This window comes from Lytechinus variegatus, chromosome 12 (genome assembly GCF_018143015.1).
Source record: "Lytechinus variegatus isolate NC3 chromosome 12, Lvar_3.0, whole genome shotgun sequence".
Taxonomy (NCBI): Eukaryota; Metazoa; Echinodermata; class Echinoidea; order Temnopleuroida; family Toxopneustidae; genus Lytechinus; species Lytechinus variegatus.
Genome location: NC_054751.1, coordinates 16,061,774 through 16,082,772, shown reverse-complemented (window position 1 = coordinate 16,082,772; position 20,999 = coordinate 16,061,774). Strand labels below are relative to the sequence as shown.

The following is a 20,999-nucleotide window of genomic DNA, read 5'->3' as shown; positions in this document are numbered from 1 at the left end:
CGTTTTGGGAGTTTGGGTAAATAAAAAAAATGTAATTTGCTGTCTTTTTTGTTCATGATCACCTTCTTCTCGACATCTTCTTACGGGTGATTATTATTTTTTTTAAGGTACTTAAAATTTTCTGAAATATTCTTGACTTGAGTATATACAAATCATTTTTTTATGTACACGAAATGTGTTATTATGTTTGGGAGACACACTAATAAATGCCCTTTGATGTGTTTATCGTGCTTTATGATGTGTTGACTGGACGTTTCTTTGCATAGCTTAAGAAGGTTAGATTGTGCACCGTTATTTATCACGTCTAATCCGGTGTTAAAACATTACTCGCCGCGTGCAACACTGTCGTACAGTTGGGCCTTATAGGAGGCCATGAGCCCCCGAAAAATTACTACCAAGAAAAAATGGGAGAATGCAAGAAAAGGAAAGGAGATGAATGATATTTTCCAAATATCATCCAAAATCTACCAAAAAGTTAGATTTGTTTTTGTATTAATTTCTCCCCGATTGCCAAATGTATGGCCCCCTCATCATTTTTTGGTTCATTACACTAGTGGTATATGCAATGAAAATGAAGGAGAGATCATGATACACTTATAATAAGATATTGGGTACAAATTGTACCACTAAAACGGTTATTATGTGTCCAGCCAATTTGGGGCAGTATTTTACCCAAAATGGGAAGCATATTGTCCAGTAAAGTTCAAAAAATAAGCAGCAATTACTTTAGGATGGGCAAAATTTTCATCACATTGGACAAATATAAATACCCCAAAGAAATGCCCAATGTTGGTTGGACACATAATCACCCTCATAGAGCACTTTTACCTAATAATTTTTAAGAGTGTAATTGCCTTTCTGCCCCCCATTCTCTCCCAGCATGCTCTCTGCCTATATGTTATTTCTGTGTGTCTCTCTCTCTCTCACACACGAAGGCGCACGCCATCAACTCGCAAGCACACTCCTATCGTGCCCCCACCTCTGTCTTTTTTTTCGCTCTATTTCTTTCCCCTCTCCCTTTTTATGGACACCCACTCTCTATTCCTTGTAATATTTATCATTTTGTGATTATATGCTCAGCTTGGTGGACCACCATGGGGGAGGGGGGGGGTGGAGTGGTCGTTGACACTGTTGATATTCTTCATAGGTCAAAATTCAGTTCTTGCTCAACAAATTTACGAAATTACAAACTTTCCATGGGGGGAGGGGGCTCGTATTTGAAAAGCGTGTTTGAGTGTGGGTGTGCGCGATCCCAATTTCCAATGTAAAAAAAATCAAATGTATCGAGCCGATATGATAATTATGTATGGCCGGGAATCGATGTACCTTCTCATCTTTGTATTGTGTTTTGTGTATTGTATATATTTCTTTGTCCACAGGCGTATCCCGCTACAAGCATGTGCTTCTAGGGACCTACGCCTTCCTCTGTACACATAGGTTGTTTATATTCTTTATGGAAATTGATTTGAAGTGAATTTTTGTTAACAAAAATGAAGTAATTTTGTAAAATGGAGGAAAATAAATATTTATTTGAATTGAATTGACGTTTTACGTCACCATCCAAACGTCCTTTTGACGAGAGTGTAATCAAAACTAACTAGTTTGTACACGAAAGCACTTGATTCATTGATTGATTTTATTTCTGCATTCAAGATAAATAATGCAACATAACATCTAGGTGATACATTAAAGTTTTACAAAACAATAAAGCAAATGCCATAATAAAGCAATGAAAAATAAATATCAACAAGAAGCAATATTCAATTAAAAGAAAATAACAGTTTAAACGAATGCAGGAGACCGCCATCGTGAGCAGTTAAGCTTGAAAATGATGGCGGCCTCGTAAAAATGGTACATGTATTTCTTTCTTTATTGATCAAGTGGGTGCAAGCCACAATCGCAAGGTGTGGAATAAATTAACATGAAGCAAAGAGAAATCGATCATGATACATAAAATCCATATTGTTATTGTTACTTTGATATGTCATGGTCTTTAAATATTTTTAACGATGATACACTATTGCTTGATAACATAAAAAAAAGTGAATTTCAATGACGGCTCATTGGGCACTCTTTCAATATTTGACCGGAGAAAGCTCCGGCTGAAATTGAACCTGTCCAATATTTTGACACACGTTGCTTATTTATTGAATTGTTCGTCAAGAATGATCTCACACCCCTCTTTCTCTTCCCTTAACTCTCTTTCTAATGTCTATGATAATTTACCTTTATAAAAATACTTTCTTGTTTCTTATGGAAAAATATCATATATTCTACCTACCTCAATATATATTCCTATATAAGTTTCATTGTAATTATAAACAAACCAATATTTAGTGTTCGGTTGAAAAATTAAATAAAACAACTTTAATTTGAAATCTGAATCTATCTCTCTCTCTTTTAAAGATATATATTTCTAAAATATGTTATTTTTTCTTATTGTCTTTCACGTCACCGGAAAATGACACCCGAGTCAAGTACCCTTCCCCCCTCCTCCGATACGATTATACAAAGTCCTTAAGTAATTTGCCTAAAATAAGCCTATTCAACGGTAGGGGATTATCAGATTACTTCAAGTTTGAACAGTAGGCCTAATACCACACTCTCTATATATATCTGTTAAAAGTATCTTGCCAACAAGGATAGGTTAGATTGTACTCATATTGTCAAATTATATTTTTCTCTCCAAAATTCATGCTAACATTTTAATCATCAACAAATCTTCATTTTCCAATGCCTGACAGTTCATGCAAGTACATTGATCTGTCTTCAAAAGGAATCCCTTTAAGCAATGCAATACGGAGTCTCTTTGTTGGTGTCCAGGTAAAACTTTCCCGTAACCGCGGTATTCAGGTCAGCGCGGTAACCCATGATAGCGCAACCGCCCGGTCCGCATTCGCCGCGGCAGGTGCCGGCTTGATACCGCGCCCAACTATCGCATGGTACCGCGGTAAACTCGCAGGAGAGTGACCGCACAGTGTCTGCAAATAAGCTGAGAGCGCGGAGGTGACTGCAGCCCGACCAGAAATCGACGTCCCTGCACCCCGGTTGACGACGCCCACCGTTAGGGTAGAAATCTTGATGCCCGAGCTGAAAATAAAAGATTATAGATTGTGTATTTTGCTTTTGTTTCCATCGATCATTAAAATTTGAGATTGTTTTTACGATCATCTGATTTTGAAGTTAAGATTAAAAAAAAACTAATTGATAGTAAGGTAGAAAAGGTTCATCACCAGATCTAATCGGAATCCTTCTTTCAGGTTGACAATAAGATCAAAGTGGCTTCGTCTAAGATAAATTTAGGTTTGGCTGAAGAAACACGCTATATGCGAGTATGTCATCGTCATTCATGAGACCTTCATTGTTAAGCCTTACAAAAAATATATATTCTGTCAACATCATTTGACACTTGTATCCATTATTTAATCCATACTTATGAAAGTAACTATGTGATAATCTTGTGTTATGTTTTCCTGCCTAATATGAATAAATTCGGATTTGATATTGGATTTTTTTTATTTAGAAAAGGCATGAGAACCTGAGATTTTGAACACGATTAGCAGAAAAGAGGGTTATTACTTGCATCATCTGACCGAGACCTGTCCCGTCATTAGCATCGGTATGTATGACGTCAACGAATAAGGCGTCAGTGGGATCAAGGCGACATTCGGGTCCGTTGTTACGGAAATCGAAACGTTCGTCACGGAAATAAGGACCTGCCGGATCTAAGCCTGTTTCATAAACATAAAATAATGTAGTCTTTAGAATATCGGATATAAAGAGTGCCTCCGTTACGTCCGAATTAAGGAAGTTTGGTATTGTTTTTTAGGCTTTAGTAGATGGCCCTCTGCGAAAAGGGCTGCTTGGGAACTGGAATTCAACATGACATTCCTCAATAGATCCATCGACAATATAACAAGGCAAACCTCTGTTTAAATCACGTAAATGCTCTTCTTTATTTTTTCGCTTGTTTTCCACTATTCTGTTTTTTCTCTCCTTTTTCTTGTAGAAAAATCACTCGCGGATATCTACTTATCATTATATCCTACAATAAGTAAATCCTGTATAGTGATTGGTTCAAGTAGCATCATGTGACCGAATATATTTCAACTATAATGTTGCGTGACGTCAGACCTCGATATATTTTTTTGGATATATCGAGGTCTGACGTCATTATTTCACAAACTAGATATCTAGCTAAACTCTCGGGCGTATACCGGCCAGCGCTCTCTCTCTCCCGGTCAAGTCCAGCGATGCGTCGGCGCAGGCACTCATCTGCGTTCCGCTGAGCGCGATGGCTCGGAGAAAAGTGGTTAATTCAACTCAAGTAACCGGACTTTGCAAGCTCAGCACATAGATTTTGGATATAAGTTATTAAAAGTAGGATATAAAACAAATATATCAGGCGTTTCATTCGAAAGCATAGTGGGAATTATTAATCCTCGGTTGGACTGGCAAGGCTTTCCCTCGGGGCTTCGCCCCTCGGGGAAAATAATACTTGCCAGACCAACCTTGGATAAATAATTCCACTTTACTTTCTCAAAGCCTGATATATTTGTTTACTTTTTACCTGTGATGCGTGCAATTCCTGGTAGGAATTCACCGGCATAACCCATAACATGGGCACCAAGACTCATCCCTACTAGGTGAAGATCGCTGTAATACATGCCAGTTTCGAGGTTAAGAAAACGCGCCAGTAGTCCGATCTCTCGACCGACAACCCGGGTGCTCTGATGGCACTCTCGGTAAGGACCCTGAGCTCCGTCACTCCAGTCGACTAGGATCACATTCAAATCATACTAAATTAGAGGAGAAATGCAGAGATACTGTATATAAACGAGTCAGGGATGAAGACACAATCAGAGGGAGAATGAAGTGAGAGAGAGGTAAATAGCTTTTGAAAACTAACTAAGGATGTGATGAACATGACGTCCGTTGTGCCTTTCTCTTCCCACCCAAAAGGGAAACGATTTTTAGGCTATTGACAACAACTGCTTAAAAGCAGATGTCCACTAGAACACGGACAGGACTTGGGAGGCATGGAAGGGTCGTGGAAGCAATTTTCGGAGTTGTCCGGATTAGAGGTGGCAACTCACAACACTTTCTAAGGAATGTCGGCGGATCGTCAGCAGATTTTCTTTCATGTATTTAATTTTCAGACAAGGAGTCGATTTCCGCGTCGAAATTTTATTCGACACCAAAATTTTGACACGGAATGTTTTGGCCTTCCCGAACGCCAGGTGTTTAGGAACAACAAAGACACAGTGTGGACTCCTTAACGGATGTCCGGACAAGTTGCGGAAGGACCCGGAATACAAATTCTGCATTCTGCATCTTGCCCTAACGTCATCCTGCATAGCCCTAGTGGACGTACGCTTGGTCTTGACGCAGCCATTGCCAGACAAAAGACAAAAGAGACAGAGAGAGGGTTATATTCAGCTAAAAAACCGAAGTAAGGAATTACTCACTGTTTCAAGAAGGGCATCCTTCTGATCCTGTTCGAGAACCCTGAAGGCGTTCGCGGTGTACCCATGCACAGATATCTTCGTCTTTCTTCTCGCATCGAAGTTTGAAGCCCGCAGACCTACAATGTCACCTCGTTTAATCTCATGAGGCTCCACTTTATTTTTCCTCGTATAGAGGAAAAATCGGGTCTTGATAAGTTCCGGCGAACGGGGCGGGAAGCCGAATCCATGACAACCATCATCGGTGAAGCATCCGACATCTTCAAAGCATACTTCTTCGGAGTTGACTGCGTTAAAGGGAGAGGACATTTTAATAATTCTAAAGAATAATTTTCTCGTGTACTACTGGAAAGTGTAAGTTCAAACTAAAAATGAATTATCTTCGTTCCATCTTCGTGCCACAGTCACATCGCCGTAACCGACTCCAGACCGACAGAAGCTATTACGTTAATTCATACCAGAGTCGGTTCCGTCGGTATTTTTGACAACTACGATAGATGGAGCATCACAGAGTAAAACGCTTAATCTATAGTGAAATTGATTTATATTGGTAAAGTTTATTTTACTCATTAAGTAATTTCATGAGGTATTGCTATACTGTACTGTATTCCTTAAGAAGCTGTGTGCTATGAACGCATAGCTTATTATAGCCGGGTAATATAGGAGCGCCTTGAGCACCTAACAAGGTGGATATGTGCGCAATATAAATATCCTATATCATTATTATTATTATTACAAAAACAATACATTCCGAGAAATGAGTACATACGTCGAATTCGGCTTTTAGTTTGCACCTCCTGTTGGTTAAATCAAATATACATTAAGACCTCGATAGACGGAGTTAACCAACTGACTTAAATTTCAGAAATCTAATAACAGGTACTTCACGTTACAGGACGAATTGTTCCCGAGAACGGTGAATACTACAATAGATTTCAGTTGAGCATGCACATTCATGTATTTTGCAAATATTCCCGCACGCAAGACCTCAACAATTGTCGCCCCGCGACGTACGGATGGTTCAAGAACCCCATTCAATAACACAGTAAATCTATTGCACAATGCACTTCAGATAACCGGGAAGCCTGTTGTAAATTGGCGAATCAAAAGAACAGTTTAGTCCTTGACTCAGGAGGAAGGACATATTTGCAATTCATCGTCAGCTCTGAATCTTAGGAAGAATTTGCTGTTCCGTTTCGCCAATTTTGGGCAAAGACCTCCCAGCTGTTCTTTGACATTCGACGGGCACTTTTAATACATTTAATCTGTTCTTGATTTATCCTTACGTCGCGAAGTGAAACCCAACAGAGTCAACGCTGTTTGTCTGAACAACGCTATGAAAATGCAGAAGACGAAGAGGAGTATCCATCAGTATCGCATGCGTGGAAGGAGAATCAATTTGCTTTATTAATTTTGTTACATATTGCAGTGCATAGCGTTTTCGGGAACATTCCCGCCCTGTAGTCCCTAAACATTATGCATATGACGTCATACTCTAACAGCGCCCTCCCTCATAATCGTAAACAGAGTTGTCAGCGATGCGCCATGCAGCTGCAGATAACCATCCATGCAAGGCGCTCTGCAGTTAGATTTGAGAAGTGTAATAATGTAATAATTATATAATATTAAACTTGAAGGCTCCCCAAGTCAAACATCAAATTGGCGCCCCACATGTCGAACATCAATTCGGCGCCCTCCTCGGTCGAGCATCAATTTGGCCCCCCAGTCAAACATTACTTTGGCACCCCCCCCCCCCGAGTTTGATATCAGTTTGACTCCCCTAATTACAGGTTAATATTGGACGCTCCCAGTCGAACATGAATTTGGCACCCCCTCTAAAGTTAAAGGGATGGTCCGGGCTGAAAATATGTGTATCTACATAGAGTAGAGTTCACTGAGCAAATTGCCGAAAAATTTCTTTAAAATTGGACAACAAATAATAAAGTTACCGAAGTTTAAAATTTAGCAATATTTTGTGAAAATAGTCATGAATATTCATTAGGTGGGCTGATGATGTCACATCTCCACTTTCCGTTTCTCATGTTATTACATAAAATCATATTTTTTTTCATTATTGCATACTTGTGTGAATAATATGTCTCCCTTATAATGAAAGAAGTTGCAGAAATAAATATCTAATGCACTAAATCAGTTGTCAATCCAATTTTTCTAGTTCTTGGAGGAAAAAATTTGAATAAACCTAATTTCATATAATAAAGTACAAAAGAACAAGTGGAGATGTGACATCATGATCATAAGCCCACCTAATGAATATTCCTGACGACTGATTTCACAAAATATTGCTAAAATTTAAAATTCAATAACTTTGTTATTTGTTATCTGATTTTGATGAAATTTTCGGCATTTTGCTCAGTGAATTCTACTCTATTTATTAAGTTATAGATACTTTCAGCCTGGACCATCCCTTTAAGGTCGATCTGGCGCGCTCAGTTAACATGAATTTGGCGTCCTCATGTGAAACATACATTTGTCGCCCCCAGGACAATATCAAATTGGCGCTTCTTCTCCTTTTTTATATTTTTTTCCTCTCCCTCTCTCCCTCTTCTCTCTGTTTTCCCCTTTCTCCCTTTGTTTTATTTATCTTTCCTATTTCCCCATTCTTTTTTCCTTGTTTCCTTCTCCTGTTTCAAAACTGACAATCAACCAATCACGTACATGTGATCGTTTCCAATATTGAAGACGGATATAATGTCTATTAGAAATTTTAAAACCAGGCAGATAGCGAATAATAACCAGCCAAACGACAGGGCCACAATAAGAGACATATTTAATTTAGTTACCTTGTAATGACGCAGTAGTAACCAAAAACAGGATGGCGGCAAAAAGGGACTCCATAACCAGATATCAACTCGAATGCTTTGGTCTTTAGATGCTTATATCCTACTTCTCAGCTATAAAGATGTGTATATGCTAGTATCCCATTGTGTATTCTGTAAATGGATTAAAATAAGATAAAATTTAAACAGCCACTTCAAGGACCAATGATGGTATGTGAATTATTCGATAGACACAGGTGTATTAATGAGATAAGGATTTGACTGTTGCTTGCATGCTTTTTGCATTATTTGATACACAGTGAGACGTACAAGTATTCTGAACTCTATATACAGTGCGTCTTGGAAAAAGGGAATCTTAACTCAGTGTAAAATTTTACCATCATAATCCTAGTTTTGCTTCATGAGAAACGATATGCTTCCCCTCTTTCATTTGAAGCCCATATCAACGTTCATAATTCACACATGGCTGAGTTAGTACAATGGAAAGTGGTCATGGAAAAAACTGCGGTGTTGATTTAACACCAGCCCGGAATCTAGTTATGTCCACAACAGAGAAGTATTGAAGCAACACCAGTTTGGAATCAAACCGATGCTGTTTAAATACTAATTGGTGTTGTAGAAACATCTTTCTGGTGTTAGACCAAAACGAAACTGGTGTTGTTTAAGACTTCTCTGGTGTGGACATATATAGATTCCGGGCTGGTGTTAAATCAACACCGGAGTTTTTGCAGTGTACCAAAAGCTCGGTTAACCCTGCTATTTTGCAAATTATCCCGTAATAGCTTTTCACTTGTAATAAATTGCAACAGAATTTATTCCACTACAATTAATTTCTTTAGGTCCACGCAGTCCTCAAAAATCAAAATAAGGGAAAGTCGTCTAATTTGCATAAATTCAAGAATGCCGCCAAAATACTTTTTTTTTTTCACACATTCTCGAGTGATCAATAGCTTACTAGACTCATGTTTATAGTTCCGCGATCGGATATATATAATGTATATCTATGGGATATCGTTTGATAAATTTTACAGTTTGGATATATATATGAGAAGGTCATTTGTATATTAATTAGCATGTTTTTCAAATTGGCCGCCAAATACCCAATGCGCCTTTTTTGTTTTCTGATTTTAACACACATTTTTTAAATTTTGAGTTCAGATACACTGTAAGAAAATAATTGGTAAAATTTTTACCACCACGAGAGTAATAATGTGTCCAACCAATTTGGGGCAATATTTTACCCAATGTGGGAAGCATATTGTCCACTAAGGTTCAAGCAGCAATTACTTTAGAATGGGCAAATTCTCATCACACTGGATAAATAAAAATGCCCCATATTTTTGTTGGACACATAATTACCCACATGGAGCAGTTTTACCCAGTATTTTTTTGAGTGTAGAAAGAAATTGCTTCGTTTCGGTTTTTTTTTGCAATGTAATGCATTTCTCTCAGATCCACAGCAGCCATATTAAAAGCCATAAAATATTCAAATAAAACAAAAGAAACACGTCTAAATTGCATAAATCCGAAATTGCCCCCCCCCCAATACATATCCTTTTTCTCCTATTGTGAATTCTTAAAAGCTTATTAGAATCGTTTAAAATACCGGTATTACACTATTGGACATCGCTTTGGAAAGTTTATAGATTATTTGCATACAAATTTCATTTGCATAATTATTAAATTAGCATATTTCAAACATTACCAGTATGTCACAATAACTAAATACAATAACCAAAGAGTCATACTTACAAACGACTCTGAAGGTATAGGATCACAAATCAAAGAAATTGAAAAAAAAAATAAAAAAAAATTTCCTGGCTTGTGCAAGGGCATTAAAGAAGAGGCTATATACAGGCACCGCCTTTCTGACGGGAGTGGCGGCAGCGTACAGGTCCCTGGAAACGATTTTTAAGTCTCGGGGATGCTGTGCTGGGTTATTTCTTTAAATTTCTGTCGTTTGGGAGCAATGCACCAATTATTTTTGGCTTGTCAACCTGATTTCCAGGGGGTTGATTGAAGCCAGTCTTGAACTAACAAGTGTAATATTTGAAATTAATAAATGTGTATATAACATATGGTCCAATATTTTACCTGAAAAGTCCATACGGATTGAAAACAATCTTGGAGAAAATTTTAATATTCGAAATTAATCAATCATGTAGATATAACATATGGTCTTATTCTACAACGTTGAATTTGCAGGTTATTCGTCATGTGGGAAATTTACAATTTCATTTTTCATATTTGTCTCCTCAATATTAGGTTTTGCCCGGTAACGATATCCATACATCATGTACAGAGTGCTCATGTGCCCTGGACAAGCTTGAAAGATCATTTACAATGGATTTGGACGAGTAAATTTGAAGACTCCGCCTGCCAAAACTGAGATAAGCAAACCAACTTTAGTAAGTTGCTAAGAATGATAAAAGTATACCTATCTTTAACGATTTTACCAATTATGTATTCATATACATGTATACATATATGTATTTTTCAATTGTATTGATGCATGCACTAAGCATGCTAAGAGTCACAATTTGTCTTCAACTATGAAATATGAACAACTATTATGTTTTAGGGACTAGGAATGATAATACCCCCATTCTAGCCAACTCGAATGGAAATGACAGATCTGCTATTGTGTACATTCCTTGAAATCTTTGCATACATACGTCATCTGTAAGACATGAATAATTGGATGTAGGAAGAATCTGTTTCACAGAATAAAAACATATGTTGTACAAGGTGCTTCGGGGTGTTCGAGGGTGTTTCAGAGAGAGAGAAGAATGGTAGGCGTAGTTCAAATCCACCGTTTTGAAAATTTGGTAAGGCCGACGAACGAAATGTGTCTGCCGGGAATCGAACCCGGCCCAAGCTTAGAACGATGGTGTCTTAACCACTAGACCATACATGTATAGATAGGTTAGTGGCGAACCCGATCCTATTGACCAGTTGACTGTCAGATAAACAGATTTTCGACCTCACCAATTATATTTCCTTCATCGGGGTCACCACCACTTCCAGCACCATCGTTATCATCATCCTGACCACACTGCCATCATCAATCACCAAAATCACCACCACCACCACCACGTCTATCATCACAACCACCACCAACACCACAACCACCACCACCATCATCATCATCATAATCATCATCATCACCATCATCCTCATCATTATCTTCATCATCATCTTCTCAATCATAATCATTATCTTCATGTATATTATCTCTGTTCTTCCTCCAATGGACTTTTCTACAAGATAATAACAATTAATGATTAAGGCTTTGTAATGATATTCATACTTGAAATATATCAAAATTCTCGCACTTACATCATTAAAAATTCCCGATTGCTCTGCGTTCATAATTATACACAGTCATGTACAGTAAGATACAAGCAATATTTTTTTCTTAGAGATAATTGTATAATACTGTCTATTTATTTCCTAGATAATAATAGTAATAATAACGATAATAACGATAATAATACCAACATGCATATATAGCACATATCACTGCCAAATGCGTCCCTATGCGCTTAATTGGATATCATTACCCTGGATTTAGCCCCTCATCCTTTTATAGTGCGGAGGCAATTTAAGGAATAAAATCATGCCAGGTACTCATTTACCTCACCTTGATCGAGTGCAGCACAATGTGGATAAATTTCTACGCCATGGCTGGGATTCGAACCCACGACCCTCTGTTTCAAAGTCCGAAGACTACTCCACTTGGCCACAACGCTCCACGTAGATGTATAACATATATAATCTAAATTCAGTCCAATCCATTGACATTTTGTTCACGTCGCCAATATTGTAGAAAGGTTATAAAGTTATCAATATGATTAGAAAGTTGCAGCCCCTACTGTACAATACCGGTATCGTATAGGCCTATATATTGTTTAAATTGTATAAAGTCTTTGAAATTTTATTTACAAAAGTGTGTTTCATAAAACATAACTGTACATATTTCTATTTGACCATTGACTAGTACGTTCCTGGATCCTTACTAGAACTGGTATAATCCATGCATAGTCTAAAGTTCGATACCTTTCAAGCGAGTCTAATAACCATGCATACTAGCCATTAGTCCCATGGGTCGGGGATACAGTAAGGGGATTCAGGGTTAGTATCAAGAAAGAAAAGTCCTTCTAGCTCCCGATGGTCTATCGCATGGTAACCCATTTCCGAGCAACCTTCATTTTGCGTTCCGCAACTCCGGCATCTCCCAGCCATATATTCCGCCCAGCCTCTGCACGGGTATGCCTTGAACTTGCAGGTGGTCGATCGGAGGCTTTCGGCAAAGTAGCGGGATGAGTAGGCGTGGCTGCACCCAGCAATGTCGCTACCGTAATCGCAGGCAGGTTGGTGACGGCCACCGTTGGGGTAGAAATCTTGATGGCCCATCTGCATTTTGTAACAGTAAATTGAAGAAACAAAAGTAGCATTTGGTTTCATCTATAAACAGTTTGGGACACCTGCGGCAACAATGGCATACTCACTTTGAAGATGGAATCAATGTTATCTAGTCAAATTTCCTTAACTGACATCGTACAAGGAGTGCTCTACTTCTTGATCCAAATTTGTGCTGGAGAGGCCTTCATCTAAGTACCGGGTATGAAATAAAGGCCCTTAAGAATTGGTCTTACAACTACATTTGTAGGTATATCCTTTTCCACCTAAGGCTTTCGCACCGCGGTGCAGAACAAATTCATAAAAAATATATTGTCAAATGCCCTTCATGACAAAGAGCAATCAAGAAGACCTTGTTGAAAATTATGGTGAATCAAAACACCAGTTTCGGCCTGGAATCTAGACAAATGACATGCTTGCATTTTTTTGGTCCGCTCGGAAGCTTAGGACGAAACTGCTGTTCCGGTGAACCATTTTCGACAAAGACGTCCCATCTGATCTTTGTCATTTGACGAGCCTTTTCAATACATTTACTGTGTTCTTGATATCCGTTCTGCATCGCGGTGCAAAGGTTTATTTGCTCACCGGAAGTGATGTCCCGAGACCGATGTTGTCATTGCCGTCGCCATGAATAACATCAACGAAGAGGGCGTCACTGGGATCAAGACGACATTCCGGTTCGTCCTCACGAAACCATGGTCCTGCTGGATCGGAACCTAGACAAAAAAAAAAAAAAGGGAGAAACTGTGATTGGAAAGATAGAGAAAGAAACAGTTTCTTATTTTACCCCTCCCCTGTCATCATCATTTGGCAAATAAGGTTATTATGGCATCAATTAAATCCTACCCTCAACTTTAAATGCAACGAATTCGTGTTTACCCCCATTAAGGATTAAACAAAATGTAATGAAATTTCTTCCAGAATGACTTATAGCTTTACCCATCTTAATGCGTGTTCAAGCAAATGACACGAATACCTTACTTCTTTCTTTCATAAAGAAATGTTATATTGTCGAACCTTCCAATTTTACCACTTCGTCACCAACAAACAAATTTATATGGGAGTACATGAATTACGTGAGCTGTCTTCTCGGATCCCCCTGCCATAACTGAAAACCATATGGGCCACAACTATCGCCTGGCATCAAGGGAGCTGGTATATATAGTCCGTTCGTCTTCATCTCTTTACAGGTGGGTTATATAAGGATATTTGACATGATGCCTTATTTAAGGACCAGGCGCTGTTTCAATGTTTTGTTCGGAAGTAACGCCCGATTTCTACACGTCTATTCTAAAAGATATATCTCTAAGCAGCTGGCGAGGCACATGTTCCAGTCGTGAGTAAAGTCATGCTACTTTTTTACGTAGAAAGAAGAAACGCCGCCATGTAAATGACTTTCCTTGAATCATGCCTTACCTGTTATTCTGCCAAAACCTGGCTGATATGCACCAGCATAGCCAGCGGTGTGGGCTCCAAGGCTATGGCCCACCAAATGGACGTCCTTGTAGTACATCCCTGTCTCGAGGTTCAAGAAACGAGCAAATTGGGCAATCACCCGCCCAACTACCCGTGTGTTCTGGTGTTGTTTTGGGTAAAGGATTCCACTTGCACCCCTCCGCCAGTCAACGGTGATGACATTGACGTTGGCCTGAGTGAAAATAAAATGACATTTTATATAAGCTGTAGATATCACTGTGATCACAGGGGGGGGGGGGTGACACTTCATAAAAGGACCTGTCGGGTATTTTATCTGACAAAGTGATGATGATGATGGTGATAATGATAATCATCCACATCATTTATATTGCGCTATATTTCTGTTAAAACATTCACAGGCGCAGGCTCATCGAATCAAGGTAATTACTAGACATCTGCTAAAAAAGTGAGTTTTGATTTGAGAGACGATTTGAAAAGTTCATTGTTGTTCATTTCACGGAGTGAAGAAGGGAGGGAGTTCCAGAGGCGTGGAGCAATAGATGAAATGACACGGTCTCCACATCCCTTTAGGTGTGTGATGGGTACATGATGAGCGCAAGCCACGACGTAGAAGGCGTTGTTTTATCAGGAAAGTCACATAATATAAACCATAACATAACATAAAAACATAGCATGCACCATTGGGAAGCCTTGAAAGTCAAGAGAAGGATTTTGAATTCGATCCTTTACTTTATAGGTAGCCAGTGAAACTCCGTGAGAAGAGGGGTGATGTGGTCATATTTCTTTGTACCAGTGAGCAGGTGAGCAGCAGCATTCTACGCCTTGAAGTCTGTTCAGCATTATAGAAAGTAGATCAACTAGCGGACTGCTACAGAAGTCAATCCTGGATGTGATTATGGAATGAATTAGGCTTTTTGTTACAGAACGAGTGAGTAGCGATCTCATAGCCGATATATTTCGTAGCTGGTAGCCCGGGGGGGGGGGGCACTCGACCAAAAAAGTGGTGGGGTGTGCCGTGGGAGAGACAAAACACGGGGGCCTTGGAGCGGGTTTATTGTAAAAAGGAGGATCCTCGGAACGGGCTTCGGAACGACAAATGTTTGTGAAAACGGGGGTCCTTGGAACGGATCGCCAGCGTGTGAGTGCGTATGCATCCCTATGGAACGGTCATGCGTGCATGATGCAGATAGCGCGGCCTCCGCCGGTGGAGCTCTGCGGCCGCTTTTCACCAAAATTGCAGCTCATTCAATGCGATCGGAGCGGCGTAACGAAAAATATGCGATGCTTTGGAGCGGATTTCTCTCTTCTTTTTTCTCGATAAGAAGAAAATGCTATGCCTTGGAGCGGCTTTCTTTGTTCTTTTTCTCAACAAGGCAAAAATGCTATGCCTTGGAACGGAAATTTGAGTGTAAAAATGGGGGTCCCCTCCGCGGCACATACCCACTATGCATTATGTACTGAGTGCCCCCCCCCCGGGGGCTGGTAGTAGCTCGCTTGGAAATATGCTTGTCCATCATCATACACTGGTCGAAGAAGACGTCCAGATTACGAGTATTCTTTGAAAGAGGGACAGACCAAGGAGATATCTCCTTGGACAGACACGCTGGCAGCTTGAAGTTGTGTGGGCCAATATTGTTCCGCCTATGTGGTGAAGAAAATACTAAATATTTAGTCTTGTCATTATTCATCTTCACAAAATTCATTATCATCCGTTGCCGGATTTCTGCCTGGTAGGTAGTTAGACGGAATATAGCATCAGCATCATCATCTCTCACTCTTGGATCGAAGGTAAAATGTAATTGCATATCATCCGCATAGAAATTAAATGAAACGAGCAATATCCCCATGGGGTGCAGTGTACAGAGTGAAGAGTATCGGCCCGAGGACGGAATCTTGCGGAACACTGTACTTCAAGAGAGCCTCCTCTAACAAAGTCACAATGATTATCACCATTTGTCGTCTGCAGTGGCGATACGACCGGAACCATGGTAAGGCAGTGGCATCAATTTTAAAGTCTACATGTAATCTCTGGAGGACCTCATGGTCCCTCGGGACAAATATCTGGAGTTTACTTCATTAATGGTGATGATGATGGTGAAATCGAAGACGATTATAAAGATTATGATTATCATGAAAATTATCATGAATGCACCTGTATGAATGTGGCGCTAGTGGTGGTCATAGGTGGAAATACCGGCCTGAGGGGACGTGTTCCCCTGACCCAAAATAGTAGGGGAGACACAATATCAAATGTCCCCCTTCTATTTTCGGTCAGTTATGATGGAAAGAAATTGAAATAAAGCATGTATTTTTGGACGAGATGACCTTACTTATTGGGTGATAACCCCTTTTCCAGCCCCTGCTCCCCCTATCTTTGGAGACAGTTTTTCGCCCTTGATGGTGGTCAAGTTAAAAAGTAATTCGATTCCAATACACCCAAGCTCGTGCACACAACCACTCTCACACCGACGCACACAAATTCTACCTCGCACGCTCTCACACGCGAAAAATTCTATACCCGTCCTTTCTTACATTTTCAAGGAACGCATCTTTGCGATCCCTCTCTCCGCCAGTGAACCCATTTGAGTTCCAGCCATGGATCGAAAACTTGGTCGGCACTTTCGGGTCAAAGTTAGACGCCCGAAGGGTGACGGTGTCGTTCAGAATCAGCTCCTGGGCAGTGTTCCAGTTTCGACGTGTGTACAGATAAAAGCGCGTGTTGATGAAGTTTGGGGATTCTGGCGGGAAAGTGTTGCCATGGCACCCAGCATCATCAAAACAGCCAACGCCGTCGTAGCATATTGTCTCCGCCTTGCCTGTTTGAGTTTAATTGGTGAAAACTATTAATAAAGTAGATTCGACCTTTTTAAAATACAAATAATTCTTAATCGTTTGACAAAAATTCTATAAATTGCAGATAATTCAGCACGATCATGGCTGAATAATAGATTTTGATCTTCGGCTATTTCTCGACAAGGTGATCGGGGTTTATACCTTGATTGGGATAATCGATAGCATAGTCTTGTTCTCTACCTGATACTTTGGACCGGTTCAAATTAAAAAAAAATCAAATTGAAAAAAAATCCAATTCTAGTTGGTAACCAGAACGATGAAAATCAATGAAGTCAAAACTGACGCCGATCAAAGTAATTTGACCCCGATTACCCAACCGACCAGGCCGAAAGTATCTTGATCGAACATGAATGAATATCCAAACAAAACATAGAATGACAAAGATCTTGGCAGATCGACCAAGATTACCAATTGGTGCTCGACAGTGAACATAGTTCAAGTAGAATGTAGATATAATAATAATACCATGAATACCAATCTAGCTTTATAGCAGAGTAATTGTTTCAATATTATGTTCTGCGTCTCTATCAATATCTATCTATCTATCTATCTACCTATCTACATACCTATCTATCTATCTATATATCTATCTTTCTTTCTTTCGTTCTTTCTTTCTATTCATCTTACTTTCAATCTACATACCTATATTTTACTGTCTTTTCTCTTAAACCCTCAAATGACATTGGGGTGTTGCCAATATTATAGAGTTCGTTACTACTAGTAGTACTTAAAACCCGTAACAGATAAACATTGATTAATGTCAACAATATCGATTATAACGAGGACCATTACATCGTTGATAAACGATGCTAAATATCACAATACACGATAATAAAGTAAACATAGAGGGTATTTACAAAAAAAGATATCAGCTATATTTATATATAAATGACAAAGTTCGTTAAAATGCTTGGACCTCCCTGATTCAAACACTGGTGGGATGATCATTTAAGTATGCATGCATAATTAAAAAAAATCTTACCATTTCCCTGTTTCGTAGAGGGGCATAAATCTTACACTTTAAAAATCTCGTGATCAAAAATAATTGATAGCCCATATGAGGTAAATTTGTCCCACACTTTTAAGAAGAGGCTGTTGCCAAAAAAGCCTACCCCCCAAAAAATATGATAAATAAAGATGATACTAGAATGATGACTCTAGCATTTCAAGTGATTATTTGGTACCATATATTTGACATGAATATAGAATAATGAATATGATACATCCAACATTATGCAAGTTTGGATTATATAAACAGCTTAGACATGACGTAAACTCTCACTGGTTAATCTAAGTATACTACCTTTATATCAGACAACAAAGGATGCAACATATATTATGTGAATGAATCGATAGTTAAGTATAATTACATATGAACGTTTCATAAGACCTTACGGTTGTGGTAACTTTCGAAAATATGTAAAGAAAGAAATTTCATTCAAAATAAATCATGGATGTCTAAATCTTGTATAAATTCAAATGAAGATCTAATCCTCTTCATATAGGCATACAGAGATGGATTGACAATATTTTGACTTTTAAAAATCTGAGCCGCAAAGTCCCCCTTTTCATCATGTATCTGTGATATTAAGCCCAGAAAAAAATTACTCCCGAAAATGATTATTCAGGGTTTCAAAAAGTGAAATATAAAGTGACCACAGAGACGATGATAATTGATCTTTATGCGTTACATCTATTTCTCAAAGAGAATTGAATAAATGAAGATCTTTCAGTCACAGATATCGATCTGCATGACTGATATTTTTCTTTTCCCTGAGGTGTTTTTTATCCATATGAACAATTCTAAATACAGCATAAGTTCAGTATTCTTTTAAGTTTCAAGTTTTCAAGGTTGTTTTATTTGATTTCTCAACTCAATTAAAACATAGGCAAATGGTTGCACATATATAAAATGATAACCATGCAAATCAATATAAATGAATATGTTTGAAATAGGATCTTTGTAATATTAGCCTTTGCAAAGCTCGCCTATCCAAATATAAATTTTGTCTGGTCAAAAAGTTTTGATGTCACCGATGTTGACGCCTTGTAAAAGGATGTCAGACCACGATGAGATTCGAACACACGTCCCTCTGGCTACAAAATGACAGTCAGTACCACTTCACCACGACGCATCAAAATTAATAAACTGTGATATTTTCTAACATGTAATTCAAAAAATGATATTACCTGTTTTGAACACAGAGCACAGGAAAGCGACAAAAACCGGTATTGATGTGGAAACCTTCATTGTGCGTTTGACTTGATTTTCTACTTATTATGCAAACTATTTTTGACATCCTAGTTTCCTAATCACCTAATTGCTATTTATTAAAGATTGTAGTCCTTCTCGAAGTGTAGGATTATCACGTTTATCGCAAACAATTTATCTTCGAGGAGACCACTTGATAGACTAAACAGAACAAAGTGTAGTAGGTAAAGATAAGATATCGCTGTCTTGAGAATTTTCTTATTGGCATGATCGTGGAAAAATTATCAAATCATCAATGCGTGAGGATACTTTATCCTCAAATCGATCCGCAGGCAACATGACCCCCAAAGTTCTCCAATGAATGATCGGTTTCAAGAAACAAGCAAGAGATTTCCTTATTTTGCAAAGGACGCGAATGTCGAAAAAAATTGAAAAGTCCACCTTTTTGTTAGTTTTCTCCAAAGCTTGTAGCAATCACTAAAAAAAGGATAACAATGAGAGCGCCCTCTCTCCCAGTGGTACCCAACGGGTGTATCCATAACAACATCACAGAAAGATTGGTAATGGAAATCCTGGCGAGTTCTTGACTGATGTGATAAATCCTCTCAGGTCAAATGATTTGAGAAGGATCTAAATTGTAACTAATTCATGGTTGCCCTGAAGGGACATCGCATATAGACCAAATCGCGAATATTCACGACGAAATTGGCGACGAAATTCACGACGTCGCCAATTTCGTCGTCAATTTCGTCGTCAATTTGATATTCACGACGAAATTGGCGACGAAACTCACGACATCGTGAATTTCGTCGCGAATTATTCACGACGTCGCCAATTTGAATATTGACGACGAAATTCGCGACATCGTGAATTTCGTCGCCAATTTCGTCGTGAATATCAAATTGACGACGAAATTCACGACGAAATTGGCGACGTCGTGAATTTCGTCGTGAATATTCGCGATTTGGTGTATATGCGATGTCCCTTCAGGGCCACCATACTAATTCCATGGCATTAGCTCCGGCGAAAACTGTAAATTCCACACTCTAATGGAAGACCAACCCTCAACCCGAGATTTAACACTATACCCCATCCCAAACATATCCCTATACCTATAATAAAGGCGACACGATTATGCTCCAGGGATTAGAGGACATAGGGTTGGAATGAGGAATGAAAGATTTTGGGGTTCAGGGTAATGCAAAGATAATAATAAGGGTTTACTTATGTTTTAGGTTTGGCTTAATATGTGCAGACTTTCCATCGAAACAATCGTCGCCGGATGAAATGCCATGGAAGCGAAATAAAAACCTATTGCAACCCTAACCCCATATCTTAGACGAAATAAAGCCGGGAGCAGTTATCGCCGGAGGAAATGTCGTGTCCTCATTCAGAGAACAGGAATGCACTTTGGAAACTGCCATGGCTATCTGTTTTTTTTTTTTTTTTAGAAATGACAGATAAAGCAACACGATTCATAAGTTTCCAGTGGAGGATAATAATAATAATGATGTTGATGATGATGATGACGATGATGATGATGACGATGATAATGATGATGGTAATGATGATGATGATGATGGTGATGAAAGGTGATAAAGATGGTGTGATGTTAGGCCTAATGGTAGTGATGTTGGATGGTAGTTTTGATGATTTGGTGTATTTTCAATGATTAGTCTTATGCAAATTCGTCCAATTTGACTCGCTTAGTATAATTTGGTCTACCATCAGTTCTTACACTATCCACATGGTCTAGTTACCATTTCGACCAACCACCATTTCGTCTAATAACCAGTTAGTCCAATAGCCATT

At 38.9% G+C, this 20,999-nt stretch overlaps 2 protein-coding genes across 2 annotated transcripts; both read right to left on the bottom strand.

Moving 5' to 3' along the window:
- Nucleotides 1-1,880: 1,880 nt before the first annotated feature.
- On the bottom strand, nucleotides 1,881-8,448 carry LOC121425212 (pancreatic triacylglycerol lipase-like). The gene is made up of 5 exons (XM_041621218.1): nucleotides 8,267-8,448; nucleotides 5,469-5,752; nucleotides 4,571-4,799; nucleotides 3,580-3,731; nucleotides 1,881-3,090 (listed from the first exon to the last, which is right to left on the bottom strand). The coding sequence occupies exons 1-5, from the start codon at nucleotides 8,319-8,321 to the stop codon at nucleotides 2,785-2,787; spliced, it is 1,026 nt and encodes a 341-aa protein (XP_041477152.1). The 5' UTR covers nucleotides 8,322-8,448; the 3' UTR covers nucleotides 1,881-2,784.
- Nucleotides 8,449-11,696: 3,248 nt separating this feature from the next.
- Nucleotides 11,697-19,273, bottom strand: LOC121425686 (pancreatic lipase-related protein 3-like). Its single transcript, XM_041621848.1, has 5 exons — nucleotides 19,166-19,273; nucleotides 16,655-16,938; nucleotides 14,102-14,333; nucleotides 13,271-13,401; nucleotides 11,697-12,679 (listed from the first exon to the last, which is right to left on the bottom strand). Exons 1-5 carry the CDS (start codon nucleotides 19,224-19,226, stop codon nucleotides 12,359-12,361), a joined length of 1,029 nt encoding a protein of 342 aa, XP_041477782.1. The 5' UTR covers nucleotides 19,227-19,273; the 3' UTR covers nucleotides 11,697-12,358.
- Nucleotides 19,274-20,999: the final 1,726 nt, after the last annotated feature.

Coding starts and splice junctions, on each gene's coding strand:
- LOC121425212 (XM_041621218.1), bottom strand. CDS start 8,321: ATGGAGTCCCTTTTTGCCGCCATCCTGTTTTTGGTTACTACTGCGTCA. Junction 5,753..8,266: donor TACTACTGCGTCATTACAAG/GTAACTAAATTA, acceptor CCTTTAACGCAG/TCAACTCCGAAGAAGTATGC. Junction 4,800..5,468: donor AGGATGCCCTTCTTGAAACA/GTGAGTAATTCC, acceptor CCTCTAATTTAG/TATGATTTGAATGTGATCCT.
- LOC121425686 (XM_041621848.1), bottom strand. CDS start 19,226: ATGAAGGTTTCCACATCAATACCGGTTTTTGTCGCTTTCCTGTGCTCT. Junction 13,402..14,101: donor AGGTTTTGGCAGAATAACAG/GTAAGGCATGAT, acceptor TTTTTTGTCTAG/GTTCCGATCCAGCAGGACCA. Junction 12,680..13,270: donor GTCTCGGGACATCACTTCCG/GTGAGCAAATAA, acceptor TACAAAATGCAG/ATGGGCCATCAAGATTTCTA.